The sequence below is a fragment of the Seriola lalandi genome, unplaced genomic scaffold, assembly GCF_002814215.2.
Source record: "Seriola lalandi dorsalis isolate HSWRI2012SDOR001 ecotype SW California unplaced genomic scaffold, Sedor1 jcf7180002054522, whole genome shotgun sequence".
Lineage (NCBI taxonomy): Eukaryota > Metazoa > Chordata > Actinopteri > Carangiformes > Carangidae > Seriola > Seriola lalandi.
Window position 1 is genome coordinate 557,552 of NW_019525075.1, and position 14,810 is coordinate 572,361.

The 14,810-nt window shown below is 41.1% G+C and overlaps 2 protein-coding genes across 4 annotated transcripts; both read left to right on the top strand.

Annotated features, from left to right (window-relative positions):
- The first annotated feature begins 1,395 nt into the window (after positions 1–1,395).
- Positions 1,396–10,991, top strand: LOC111660790 (von Willebrand factor A domain-containing protein 1). 3 transcript variants are annotated; one of them, XM_023414189.2, is made up of 7 exons: positions 1,396–1,489; positions 1,717–1,823; positions 6,688–7,221; positions 7,415–7,693; positions 8,218–8,493; positions 8,775–9,050; positions 9,175–10,991. In XM_023414189.2, exons 2-7 carry the CDS (start codon positions 1,742–1,744, stop codon positions 9,192–9,194), a joined length of 1,467 nt encoding a protein of 488 aa, XP_023269957.1. In that variant the 5' UTR covers positions 1,396–1,489; positions 1,717–1,741; the 3' UTR covers positions 9,195–10,991. The 3 variants fall into 3 exon arrangements, with proteins under 3 accessions (XP_023269957.1, XP_087032144.1, XP_087032143.1); XM_087176017.1 differs by lacking the exon at positions 1,396–1,489 and having other exon boundaries at positions 1,527–1,823; XM_087176018.1 differs by lacking the exons at positions 1,396–1,489; positions 9,175–10,991 and having other exon boundaries at positions 1,525–1,823; positions 8,775–9,055.
- A 1,365-nt stretch (positions 10,992–12,356) lies between these two features.
- On the top strand, positions 12,357–14,381 carry ora3.1 (olfactory receptor class A related 3, tandem duplicate 1). The gene is made up of 4 exons (XM_023414205.2): positions 12,357–12,690; positions 12,766–13,026; positions 13,261–13,506; positions 13,728–14,381. Exons 1-4 carry the CDS (start codon positions 12,415–12,417, stop codon positions 13,938–13,940), a joined length of 996 nt encoding a protein of 331 aa, XP_023269973.1. The 5' UTR covers positions 12,357–12,414; the 3' UTR covers positions 13,941–14,381.
- Positions 14,382–14,810: the final 429 nt, after the last annotated feature.

Sequence of the window (14,810 nt, forward strand, 5' to 3'; positions counted from 1 at the left end):
TACATCTGCACTGTCTACTGGTTGGAGATACCAGCCTGGTATGTAAGCAAAAGTGTTTTGTGTCACATATCAAGAGGCAGAATCAAAATATATCTTCTCTAAAAGAAATCATCTTTGTACTATCTGTCTCTGTCCTGCCATTCCACCACTATCTAACCCTGAACCTCGCCCTGCCTGGGTGTTTCCACAAAATAAAAAAAGGTTATAAAAACGTTGTCATATTCTGGCAAATTCTGATCATCCACATTATTTCCACTGTAGCAGATGTGGGCACATGCTGGGTACTCTCATCTCACAATGGTACATTCAGTCAGTGCGCTCCATTTAGTGAGCCTTTTACCTTTATCTGGTTACACACACACAGGGTAGGCATAGACGTGGGTCCTATTGTAGTCAACTGTAATAAATGCATGTGAATAGCCTGCACTTGATCCAAGTTTTCTTTCTGATAAGTGGCAGCTGTGGTATTTAGTGTAATCCTGTCTAATGGAGTGGCTGAATGGTTTCCTATGCTGTTGCTTGATCCAAATGGATGTCTTACCCTGCTGCCGTTTCCCAAAGTGGGGTCCAGTTTTGTGGTCAGTTTGAGGGGCTTCCAGGGAGTCCCCAGAGAAAATAGAGATCAGATCATATTCACGGTTATTTCTCTAGCCATGGATGGATTACTCAATGGGTCTACTGGGCTACAGGGGCAGAGAGGTCAGAGGGGCCCTGGGCCAGAGCATTTGTTTGACTGTTAACATTTCTTTTTGCAAAGTCAATCAAACAACTATTGTAAAAAGAGGTGCAAAGAAGGACATGAAATGACCACAGAGAGACAAAATTATCACAAAGACACACGGAACAACCTCAAAGAGACATACAACAAACAATGTGAGATGCAAAACAACCACAAAAAGACACAGACCCAAAACAACTACAAAGAGTTGTTCAAATACAAATAGACACAAAATGACCATAAAAAAAACACAAAGTGACGATAAACAGTTGCATCGTTTGCAAACATCTCTTTCAGTCTGGCCATCTTGCTCCTATGTAAGAGCAGTGGGGGGGCCTGATCTTGAACATGTCTGTGCTCAGAGACGCATTGTCTCATAGTCCACCCATGCTGCTAGCACAAGATCATGTACAGGCAAAACAGATGTTATTTTTCTTGCAGCCAGAGCCACGTTTACATCTGGCATGCTTATGATGAGATTTTCTTGGTTCCTCTGGGGCACCCCATCTTTTGTCCATCTGGTCTAGTGCCTGAATGTTTGTATGATTAAGTGTGATGACCCCTGGACTGTGAAAATTACAGTACAGGAGGAAAGCAGGGAAACAGCAGTCATCCTGGAAGCTTTTTAAAAGTCCCATCAAAGTCCAAAGTCCAGAAGAAGGTGACAATGATTTTTATTTCCTGGATCAGCAGCTGGAGGAGGAGGAGTAATCTCAGCTCCCTGAAAAGTGAACTGTGTAGAGTCATGAAACAGTGCGGGAGACTGGGAGAGTAAGTAATGTTACATTAATTGAAATAACTGCACCGCGGAAACAACCCTGTGGAGAGTGAGGAGTATGAATGACGCAGGTGTTTTCTAAAGAAAATTTACCACAAGTGGCGGCAGCGCTGCTTCGACACAGAGTGGATCATTAGTGACAGTGATCAGTGCGATGGGAACCGGGGGATCCGGTGTGAGTTCTTTCACTTGATTGATCTGTCTGTTTTTAATCTCACAGGGGTTTTTGATGCTGCCCGGAGAGGATGCAGGCCTTTTTACTTCGCTGCGTTTTTCTCTGGGCGACGTTGCCGCGGAGCAACATGCAAATTGCTGTACCTGCCACAGGTGAGTTGATAACATAAGCTACGACACAGACATGAAACAGAAGATGTGCAGATATGTAGCCGAACAAAACATTAACAGCACACATACCTAATACACAAATGCAACGTTTAAAGACTGCAGTCGTATTCGTCTTCAGGGTGGGATAATGAAAAATAGACTTTTTGTAAGTGGAGTCTGGGCTTAAAGTTAAAGACACGAGAACACGTTTCTTTAATTGTATAAATCACCTAACAGCTCTAAAGCGAGAGCAGTCTTTTTCCTTTCAGTGTGTAAATTATTTACACATTGTTGTTAATAAATGTTGATGAGTCAGATCGCAGCAAACCGCAGTGAGACATAAAAACACGATCATTGACATTTAATAAGTAGCAACAGGCCGGGATCATTTGCATAGGCAGTCTGGTTTGAACAAGTAGTCACATGGACAGTGTTGTTCCGGGGGGTTAATGTGTGGTGATACGTTGCGTAACAGTGGTTCATCACTTTTAATTCAGAACATAAAGAATGTCATTTATATGGTCACAGTTTATTATCTAATCAATATCTGTAATATAAATATAATGAATGTAAATAATGGCTGTTATAGGCAACAGTATGAAGGGTCACTGGAGAAAAACGTACTATACTTCAGCACAGCTTTTGTACTTTCTTGAGCATTTAAATTTAATGCTTCTTACACTTTAACTCTGACAGCTTCAGTCACTGCAGATTATCATTTTACACATATAATGTTTGATCACTGTATAAAATATGATGCATTATTAAAGATAAAACTACCCAACAGTATATAAAGTATTTAAAGCTGTCTTCACCTTAATTATCTAATATTAACATGCTACTCTTTGAATATTTTGCTGATAATGCTAGTGTACCTTTACTTAAGTAAGGTTTTTAATTTTACTTCTAATAGAGTATTTATATATATTAGTGCAGCAATTCTTCCCTCGTCTCTGCAGCTGATATCAGATTTATTTCAGTTTAAGCTGGAAAAGAAGCCAGGTGGCTGTAACTGGACTGAAGTCACAAAGTTGTTTTTGTGACTTTCTATGGAACAAATTATTAGAGGGTATGAACTGTAACAAACTATAATGTCATCTCTTCCAAATTATGACACCACTAGCGATATTACAGCTAAATTGGAGCTCAATTTGTAATGCAGGTTTTCTGTTGATTCTTTCTTTCTGTACTCTCCAAGCCCAAGCCACGATAACCCTGGTTACTTTTGATTATTTCTGATTACTTGACAAACCACCTTCTGCAGACTCCCCATGATCGTCACACTGACCTTTATTTGTAAAATTTGTTGAGTAGCCATGAACGAAATGAACACAACATGAGGGTTGAACACAGACCAGTTTGTTGGGTTTAGATGTGGTTTGGAGGTTTGACAAGATAACGTGCTGTAGATGCCTGTCGTTTCTGCTGTGTGCTTTTGATGCTGTTGGGGGGAGGCTGACTAGTGTCATTATCAACATTCAACAAATGATTGTTTTAGACCAGACAAGATGCCCAAGTGTTGGGGAAACAAGCGCCTACACAGGCTTGTTGGTATATTTATATACTGAGTCAAATCAACAGATAAGACACTGTTTATTAGTTATCCTTCAAACACAATTTGTGCATATTAACTGACTTAAAATACTGAACTAGAATACAGATCTGTTGGTTGTAAATAATGCCACTAGACAGCTTTTGTCCAGTTGCAAAAGAAGCAGAGAGCAGTCAGGAAATGCATCTGTCCACAGTAATGCACAGTACTGTATATCAGTACATAAGAAATTGAAATAATCAATTGTAATTAAACATACAAGGACACAATTAGAATGTTCCACAATAAATCAGCCATGTCATGTCATAACTTTCAAAATGCTATGTCTTTACACTAGCAACTACACCAGCATCTCTGAAACTGGAGTCCACAGCTGATTAGCTTAGTTTATCACAAAAACTGCAAACAGGCAAACAGCTAGGCGACCAGCAGACACTCCATAAAGTTACTGCTCAGAGCCAAGAAGTAGTACAGAACTAGGTGAGCTGCTTCCCCCGTTTTACAATCTTTATGCTAAGCTAAGCTAAGCTAACCCAGATGTTGCCTCCAGCTTCATATTTGCAATGTGAAATGAGAGGGGTTTATCGTCTAACTCTCAGCAAGAAAATGTATTTCCACTAATATCAAACTATTTATCTAACATGGGTTGTAAGGGAAGATCTAATACAGGGACGAAAGAGATTAGAAATAAAAACTGGTGCATGCCGTGTTTGGATCTTCCACATCATCTCATTAATGCAGGTGAACTGTTTATTGTTCATGTTTAATTCTTCTCCAGGTGCAGTGCATTACAGACAATAGGGATGATAGGAGCTTTGGTCTTAATGCTGACTTTGACACAGAGAAAGTTGTGGTCCTTACAGGTGGCCACAGCTAATTAAAAGAAAATATTTTGACTGATTACCTAAGTTAGAGACCCCCTGACCCCCCCCGCCGGAAAAAAGGCCACGTGGAATGTGTGGAATTTTTAATTAATTTGCGGCTTCACTTTTCTGCAGGAAATCTGTAAATGTTTAAAGCAACAAAATGCAACATGCAGTTTATGTGTAAAAATCAACAGTTTAGTTGCCTGGAATGATTTTGATCTAACAGAGAGTAGATAGTCTACCATCTGTCTGTTTGATGTCAGTGTATGTTGGTAGTGCACTCAGTAAACTTCACAGGAAGCATTAACATATTTTTCATTCATCTGTGCAGCTCTGCCGTGTGGCATATGGCCTTGGCACAGCTTGAAACCAATTAAATGACAGATGACATGCTCAAATGTCCCTCTCGCTCACACAAATATACAAATGCACATGCACTTCTCTGAGGAACGCAAAGATGGAGCAATTCCTCCACATCTCCATCACCAACTCTAATATCTCCTTATCTTTCTGTTTCTGTGTTCTCCGTCTCATTTTCCTCTTTTAGTTACACACACACACACACACACACACACACACACACACACACACACATATGTCTACAGTATATATATATATATATATAGGTAGGTAGTAGATAGGTAGGTAGGTATATGTCTGTTGAAACCTCTGCTGTTTCCCCCTGCAGCATCTGTCTCCTCTTGTAATCTTTGTAAGTTAAGATGTTGGCTGACGCCTCTTCATCTGATTGCGCTTTTCTCCCTCATTTCCTCTCTGCCTGTTTATTTTCTTACTGCTTCAATTTCTGCCTTCCTATGAAAGTTTAATGATTATGGACCATTGCTGCAATAAAATAATGGGTGTGTTCTGCAGAGGAGCTGCAAATGGAAAAGACAGAGAAGTGTGAATGACATGGAAGAAGTGATGCAATAAAGCAAATGTATCATGCGGTGGACAATTAATGAATGAATGGGTCCTCAATTCAAATTATCTAATGTCACAGTATTAGTCATTTATAATAGGTGAAGGTGTAAGACCAATATTTCATATAGTACAGGCACCAAATGTACCAAAAGTCTCTTGCACTTAGCAGGATTTTCAGGAAACACTCATTGTTTTTCTTGGAGAAACAGATGAGAAACGGATGAGTGAGTCACCAGATGCATTGGACATGTATCTGATGGTACAGGATGGTGCTTGTAGATAGAATTGATTCCTTTCATTGAAAGTTATTCCAGTAAGACGACTTTGTGACAACGAAATGGAGCACAATTGCTTCTGAGAAATGATGATGGGTGAAATGGAGAAACCAGTGTGTGTTCGTTCAAGTGGAGAAATCCCATGATGCTGGATGTGCTTTCTCTTCTTCTCTCTGCTCTGTTTCTTTTTTACTGATTTATTTACAAAGTAAATCTCACGCCGGTTTCATACAATAAATCGTCTCCTGTGACCAATTCTCTAGGCTCCTCACCATCATAAATCCTCTGATGTAGCTCCATCTAAAGTATTGTCACTGCACTGTTTTTGACATGTTTTGATACAGTGCAAGCTGTACAGCAGATTGTACTCAGGACTTCAGCCATATCTATGAAACAAGACATCTCATATACCTGTTATTGCTTCTTGTTTTTTATATCAATGCTTCTCCAAGAACTAACTGCATCTGTGGCATTAATAAGTTCAGACATCAGTCATGTCTTAAATACCACAAATCAGTGTGCCTTTTTATATGACTGAGATATTACCGTGGTCACGGGGTGGAATGGGATGATTCATCACTGCGAGCAGTTGCTAGTATCTTTGCAGGATGCAGCGTTAGCACCTTATAATTCACCATGGTTTATAAAAATTGTACATAACCATTAATTAAAACCTTGCCTGTCTGTACCTTGATCCAGTGCCTAAAAAAAGGGGAAATTTAAGCTCTTCCTTAAAGCTGTTGTCATCAGTATTCTTACATTAACATGGATCGAATGACGATGTAATGTAAACGGTTTCACTCATAGTGACAAACCCACAGAGAATTATCACTTGACTCTGCTGCTCTCATCAGCATCTTTTCTAGATGCAGCATGCACCTGCCCAGCATCAAATATCAGGCAGACAAAGTCAAAGACGAGCTTGTGAACATAGTGGCAAATTCGGTGGGTAAAGACCCAGATATTTCCCTTTGTTTTGGAGACCAAAATAGAGCAGAGGAGCGAGAATATATTAACCTGCTGAACAAACGACCTATGGGCTCGTTTTTTACAGGAGGGCAGTCTCATCCAGAAACATGACTTTAAATTAAGGCTAATGTTACTGCGTAACTGCTGAAAGTGTAAATACACCAATCTGTCTACTCAAGTTTGCCATATCAATTTAAAAGGCTTAGAAAAATCGAGCGTGAAGTTCACACAGCATTCAAATATTAAAATGGCCTTCCTGTTTTTCTTCCTGTTGTTCACAGTGTTGAACTGCTGTGAAGGGGATATTCTCCTTTTGCTGGACTCTTCAGGAAGTCTTGCAAACTACGAGTTCTCACGCCTGCTGCATTTCACTGCCGAGCTGCTTCGCCCCTTCTCATTGGGCCGTGGGCATGTAAGAGTCGGGCTGCTGCAGGTGGGCACGACCCCAAACCTGAAGTTCGACCTGGACGTCCACAGCAGTCAGGAAAGTTTGCAGACAGCCCTGCAAAGTGTCAGCCACCTGCAGGGAGACACCAACACTGTGGCGGCGCTCAAGGTGGCCCAGCGGCTCCTGACAGAGAAGAACGTCCCAAAGGTGCTGCTGTGGCTGACTGATGGTGTGGAGCCTGGAGACGTGGACAAGCCCATGACGGAGCTGAAGGCGCAGGGAGTTTCTGTGTTAATTATATCTACAGTACATGGTAACTACCAGGTGTTACAACGTGTAGTGACACCTCCTCTGGAGTCCCACCTCTACTCTGTGGACATTGATAACATCGACATCATCACAGAAGACCTGAGGGAGGCCATCATCAGTATGTGTGTGTTTTAAATTTTGGGTTCAGCACGGTACAGCACAGTAGTTCCACGGCAGACATTTTATTTTAAGAAAGAAAAAGTGTCTTGTGACAACAGAATTAATAACTCCAGTCTCTATATTTTATCTCTTTCTCTCTCTCTATCTCTCTTATCCCTGCTCTCTGTCCCCTCGTCTTGTTTTATCTATAGAAATTATTCGTGCAGAACGGCTGAGTGTGGTTCACTTGACTTCCCACAGTGCTGTGCTGCAATGGCGTCCTATTCTCAGAGCAGACAGCGGTTACTATGAGCTCTGGTATAACTCCATATTGAAAACAGAACCTGAGAGTAGACGTACCCTCTCAGGTGACTCCAGCTGGGTAGAGCTGACTAACCTCCAGCCTGATACCACCTATACAGCATCCCTCCGCCCAGAGTCCAACCACAGGCTGTTTAACACACTCTCTGTTGACTTCACCACACTTCCTGGTGAGATGATTTACAAGGGATTTCCACATGTGTTTTTATAGTCCTGCAATGAGCTTCACTTAAGAAGAAATAGCTGAGAAGTCCACTCAGTCATGGAGCTTTTGAGCATTTTTCACTATCTTCCTTAGAAGATGGAGTTTGTAGACATTCGAATTTCCATTTTCCTCATATTAGAAAACTGAGCACCAAATCATTCCGCCGGCACCTGTCAAGCGGGTTCTTGGTTTTCTACAATACAGATATTCATGCCATTAGTAAGCTGTTTATTGTAACATGAGTGCACATGTCTGCACATTTACAGTCTGTAATAACACACAAAACCCTGTACAGCTTCACATCAATCTAAAGCACAGTAGGGTTTCTGTAGTGCGATTGTTTGCTTCAAGTGAGGTGTTCAAACAGGTCACGTCGGGCGTGTTTATATTCACCAGATTTGATCTAATCTAAGTTCATAAGAGTTCATCTAAATTTGATGCTGGTAGTCATAACCTTACCTGTATCCCTTCTTCCTGCGCTCACTTCAGATGTTTTAAGCCCGGCAGTGGTCTCTGTGTCAGACTCCGGCCCTCATCAGATCCGTGTGAGCTGGGGTCCCCTGCAACTGGCTCGGGTCCAGAGATACACGGTGGAGTACGGAGCCATCCCGAGCGGACATGTCCAGACTGTGACGTTAGACAGCCACAAAAACTCGACCTTACTTACCGGCCTGGAGCCGGGCGCTCAGTACCTGATCACAGTCAGTGCTCTGCATATGAATGGGAAAGAAATAGCCATGTCAGTGAGGGCATGCACTCAGGAGGGTACGCTTTCTGTTTGACATTTGTATACCATGTTTTATGTCTGTGTGTAAGTATGAGCTTGTGTCTTTCAAATGTTATTCCAGGTAATTCAGTTGTCTTTGCTTAAAAGCATCACATTTGTTCTGTTTATTTTCCTTTTGTGAAAGCTGACCTTTTGAAGTTGCCAATTTAGAGTTCCTTTATGAATCACTCCTACTTTTTTCTCGGTGTATCAGCTTCACTTGACTAAACTGTTAAAATCTTGCCCCTTGTTTTTCTTTTGTTTCTTTCCCTTGCAACAGCTCTGCCTGCTCTGGCCGACCTTCAGCTGACCCCAGTGGGGCGTCAGGAGGTGCAGGTCGCATGGCAGGCCCATCAGGAAGGCTTGAAAGGTTATTGGCTGAACTGGGAGAGAGAAAACACTCACAGGTCCTCCTCAAAGTCCTCTGTCTACCTGTCTGCTGCCTCTCAATCCACACGGCTCACACATCTCGCCCCGAGCAGCCGAGTGTGTGTGTCTCCAGTCTATAGCTCAGGCCTAGGAGACGGGTTATGCTGCACCGCCGAGAGTCACACAGGTTAGCTGAGCTGAATATTATCATCTGCTTTTTTCCTAATTCCTGCAATTATGTTCATACATAGCAGATTTGATTCAATAGAGGAAGTGTAATTTCCCGTTTCTCTGTCTCTGCTCTCTGATAGATTCCAGCCAGTGGGGTTAACAGCCAGAGTCTGAAGCACCGTCTGCAGCAAAAAACATGGATGAAATCAAGCATTAAGTGCTGGATGCACTAGATAACTTGTGCAGGACTGAATATTATTTCAAGTTAAGTTCAGTTTTCATCTTAAAATGAATTACAATGACAGAAAAGACTTTATCGCATCACCTCAGCCCTCACAATGGCTGAGTAAATACCAAGCATAATAGTCTTTTTCTCCTGCAAATGAAAATATCACCAACTTCATAAGAAGTGCCACAGCACTATACCTTTGTTCAGACGTATCAGTTAGTCGGGAACATACACAGCTGCAGAGTATGCATATTCAACATTCAGTAAGTATGAGGAACTACTGTTACTGAAAAAAGTTGTTCATTATTCTGATTACCAGTCTGCAATTTCAGCCTTCTCTTAAATTGTACTGTTAATAATATAATTATAATTATAGCTGGTATTTACTTGAAATTAAATGAAAACGTATTTACTGTACCTTCCTACTGGCCCTGGTGTCAGATCATGTAGAGCTAATGCTATGCAATTAAAAATACAAGTACCATAATGAATTTCAACCTGAGAATCTGAGCTGCAGGAGCCTGATAATCACATTGACCTGCATTTAATTTTCACAGCATTAGTAATTTCAGTTGCTACAAAAAGAGACATGGGCATCAATTTGGAGGCCTGGCACTACAGTGGTATTGCCACAAAGTCCTCACACAGGTCACCATGTCCCTCAAACCCTTTTAAAACACAGTATTTTAAATTCAATGATGTCTTCATTCACAAATGTAATATCTTTCCACTACTAGTTTTCACATGAATGTTGTTAAATGAGTTAGTCTAATATTAGCCTGAAGCTGAAGAAACTTTGAATGCTTAGGACTATGACTTTGCCTGTTAATGTTTTTCTCAGATTGGCAAATCACTTGCTCTGACTGCGGATGACTCATCCTTTGAAACGTATGAAAGCAGTGTTAATTTGTGAAAATGATCAAAATACATTGATATAACACAGAGTGGTATCAGTGCAAAGTTACTGTCTACAATCCGAGGGCTGCCGACACCAAATCATGATAGATATGATGAGTTGATAGAAGATAAAAGACCAACAAAAAATAATGCTGCATCATAGTCCTTTTGGAATAATTTTCAGTCACCAGATTTCTGCTTCTTATTTACCACTTTGTGGCCTCTCAAGTGACTCTTCACTAGTTGGACTGTTGATTGTGTTGATTATAGGAGTTTAAAATGTTCTGATTTTAAAGCTGATCACGAATAAGTTAGGAAAAAATGTTTTTTTTGCCCAGAGAGAAAAGCTGCATTCATGATTTTCTGGGTTTCACTGAGTGATGGACATTTAGCAGGCAACAAGCAAACAAGCAGCAAATACAGAAATCACAGACAGGTGCGTTTCTGTATTGCTGTGAGTGATAAGAAGCAGGGAGGAAGTGATGCCTGCATGAAGATGATTGTGGTATTTTATGTTATCCACTTTTGAGATCAGAGTAAATTCCTCTCTGTACCAGCATCCGGTTTCTGTACATTGTGTACGCTGCAGAGTACAGAGTGAATATCTACTGTGAATATTATTTTTTTTTACATTCTTTGCTTTGTATTTAACTTTATGTGCTACTGAATTTGTGGCCAGGTTTGTCTGGTGAAATGTTTTTCTTAGCAAATTAAATGACAAGATTTCCAGATAAAAAAAAAAAACATATTTGCACTGTGTCCATATGCATTTGATCTTTTTGTAATTAATAGGGCATAAAAAGTTCTCTATTAAAAATGTGTTGTTCTCTCTGGTGTTGTGGTTTTTGGTTGTTTGTGGGGCCATCTAGTGGCTTTAGACTGTAATCAGATGTTTCAAACTAATATCTTTCACTGTAAGAACGAAATAGGAAACACTGCTTTTTGCATATACTGTATATTTGTCTGCAGTGTCCTGGATACACCTACTCCACCAGGACCTGGTGAGACAGAGACTGTTTTGAGTACTCTGGTAGGTGTTTATATGTCTGTCTGTCTGTCTGTCTGTGTGTCTGTCTGTCTGTCTGTCTGTCTGTCTGTCTGTCTGTCTGTCTGTCTGTCTGCGCAGCTTTTGTCACCAAGATAACCGTGTAAGGAACAGTCATGAAACTTTACGCGTGTAGTTGAGATCAAAATGAAGGTCGAGCTAAAAAATGGGTGGTCCGACCCATGAGTGCTGAGTACCCATGGGTCTAAGTACTAATGTAGTAATGACTACTGGGTGCTCATGGGTCTGGACTTCAGCATGCTGACAGGCGTCACAGCGGGTGTGATCTCATTTTACGATGGCCTCTAGTTTTAGTATTTTCTAATCACAATAATTTACGTTAATGTTGAATATCTCTTGCATGGACTCCCTGCTTATTACAATCCCTGAACCAATAAGTGACAAGTGGAGGTTTGTATAGGATATGAACTGTGGACTTCACGCACCCCAAGCAACAAATAAACCCCTAGACCCATCACCTGCTGCTAATGGTGGCACATCTTGATCTGTGATGAAAGCATAATGGAAAAATTTGATTGCTATACTGTACATGCTAACTCCTGTGACGGATGTATGCTTGTTTCTAGTAATGTTAGTGATCAGTGTGATTTGTGACTTGTGGTTCATTCAATGCTAAATGACAAGTGTTTCAGTGTTTATGAGCACCCACCTCTGGCCTGGTGACTTTAAGCCAAAATACTGCATTAAAGTTCCTTCAGTTTTTTGCTCATTTGCTGAAACCCCACCCACATGCATTACATACATGAAATAATGCAAAAAAGCTTCCACTCCCAATAGGATGATGGTGTAACGAATTAAGTGGCAAAGAAAGCAGATTTCACTCAGGGAAGCTGATTAATCTCTTGTGTCTCATCGACTTGCACCTCAAGCTCCCTGAGGCATAAAACATAATGTTGCTTTGTGGCTTTCTGAGGGCCTAACAGGGGTTGCCTTACCAGAACGTAGCGTAGAGACAGCCCTGTTATCATGATGACACAAGTTGGATTGCCTTTTTCCATTGGTCCAAAAGGGTGTCTTAAATGACGGCACCTGCAAAGATCAAGCAGAACAAAGCACCAACAGGGGATTAAACTGGTGCTCACCGTGTTGGCAGCATGTTGGAGAAAAATTATGATGAAGGATGCTTTAAGACTTTATATCATCTGTTAAAACTGATTCACAGACAAGGTTGTTAAATCAGTGGCAACAATGAGCAACATAATGGAGCGAGATGAAGATGAGACGCTTGTTGGGATGGGACTTCGTGTTTCTGTGTCCCCTACACAGTTGTCTTTTTACGTCATCTTGGTGACGTTGGGCATCCTGGGTAATGCCATTGTGATTGGAGTGATTGGTAAGAGTGTGTTTATGGACCGTGGCGGAGGACGTAACTCGGATATCATTATCATCAACATGGCACTGTCTAACGTGCTGGTGTCCGTGATGAGGAACACACTGCTTGTTATTTCAGACATGGGACTCGAGGTATGTGATCTTAGTAGCCGAAAAGTTAAGTTGATGTTACAGATTTTTATTCATACTCTCATCTTTCTTTTATAGCTGTACTCATCCAAAGAGTGGTGTCAGTTCCTGATGGGTGTGTGGGTGTGGCTGCGATCGGTCAATGTCTGGTCAACACTCTTCCTCAGTGCGTTCCACCTCCAGACTTTGAGGCGTGTGGCTCCCACTATCGGGAATGTTCATGGGCCCCGGGGTGCTCCTAAGCTACTGCTGAGTCTTGGCTTCATATGGCTTCTCAACTTTATCTACTCCATTCCTGCTTATATATTTTCCACTAATGGGGGTGTGAACACCACAGAGGTGATTCCAGTGGTTTTGCATGTTTCAGTCCATTGAACTAGCAATAGCACAGTATAAAACATTCTTTCAAGTATATTTCATTTCAGTTCAGACAGATTAGCAGTAAAATGTAAACGAGTGTCAAAAGTAGAACTACTTCTTCTGAAGAAAGTGTATGTTGTAGCTAAATCGCTGGTGTATGTTCCTCTCTCTTTCCGCCATGTTCTGCCTCCACTCCTTTCTTCCTCATCTCAGACTCTGATGCTGGTGAGCAGCACAACACGCCCCCTGCTGGGCTGTGTGTGGAACTTTCCCAACAGCCACAGTGGCCTGGCCTATGCCACCACATCTATGGTGATCCATGAGTCAGTCCCCATAATCTTGATGGCTTTTACCAACCTGGGCTCCCTTTACACACTCTACACCCATGGCAGGACGCGCAGTACGGTGCAAGATGCACCTGTCATAAAACGGGTGCCAGCTGAGCGACGAGCAGCCAAGGTGAGGAAGAAGAGGGTGACTAGAAGCCATGTAAATAAGTTGTAAATGAGTAAATTAAAATGTACAGCAGACCTGCGATTTTATTAAAAGAACAGACAAACATAGCCAATATGGAAATTGTTTTAAGAACATTTTTATTGGACTCAAAGTGACCGTATTTCATCATATCTTATCATATGTTTTTGTGACCCAATTCTTTGTCCTGTGTGTGTGATTTTCAGGTGATTCTTGGTCTCATAATGCTCTTCATTGCATCCTGGGGAACCAGCATTATCTCTGTCAACTATTACAACTACAACCGTGGCGGAGCGGCTGAGTTTCTTCTGGTTATTGCTCGTTTTGCTAACATTATCTTCATCGCCATGTCACCTGTTGTTCTGGCAGTCGGCCACAGGCGGCTGCGTTCTTTCGTCAAGTCTCTGCTCTCTCACTGACAGAGCTCTTGGCCGACAGTTCACTCTGCTGAAGCCATGGAGTTGCATCTCACACAATTCTGCTAACCATGAACTATTCCTAGCCTCATCTTCTCCAAGTAGTTAAAGGTGGTTTGTGGGCACAGGTGTGAATATACTGTATGTTTTTCTCTGTAAACCTCCACATATGTGTGTGTCAATGGAGATGGACTCAATGGAAAGGAAAGTCATTCAGGCTACAAGGATTTGTGCTACATGACCCAGTGAATTCAATTCTTTATGTAAATGGTGCTGATAGTTGGTGTGATAATTTACAATCCAAACAAATGGTCCAAATAAAAATGAAAATCTACCAAAACTGTCAAAACCAATTCATTTAGATTGCATTGCAACACGTTTCTATTAGTTTGCCAGCCAATATCTGGGTCTAACATTTTTTTGTATATGTTCAGTGTAACGTTATTTGTTACCTCGATGGCTTCGGACTAAGCATTTCATATTTTGACCACCTATTTGTAATAGCACAGAATAATATTTTAAATACATCTCAAAGAAATAAATTATGACTCAGAAATCCCTGGCACACAATTTGAAATATCTTGGTTTCTGGATCTTTGTAGATCCTTATAAGGGATTTTAGTGATAAAAAAGGGGGAAAGCCGTAAGAGAACATAAAGGACAAATTTATAGTATTAGACCTACAATAATAGCAAACCTTCAAGGATCCCTTATTGAGTTACGTCACCCAAGTTACTTCTCATTTTCCATATGTGCTAAATTTTTGGGGAACAGTTTTACTTTTTGCTATTAGAGATTGGAGATTGACTGGACTGGGTTTGAGCCATTAGAAAGTTGTGTTGGAAGCGTGTGAAGCCTTTAACCAAAATACTC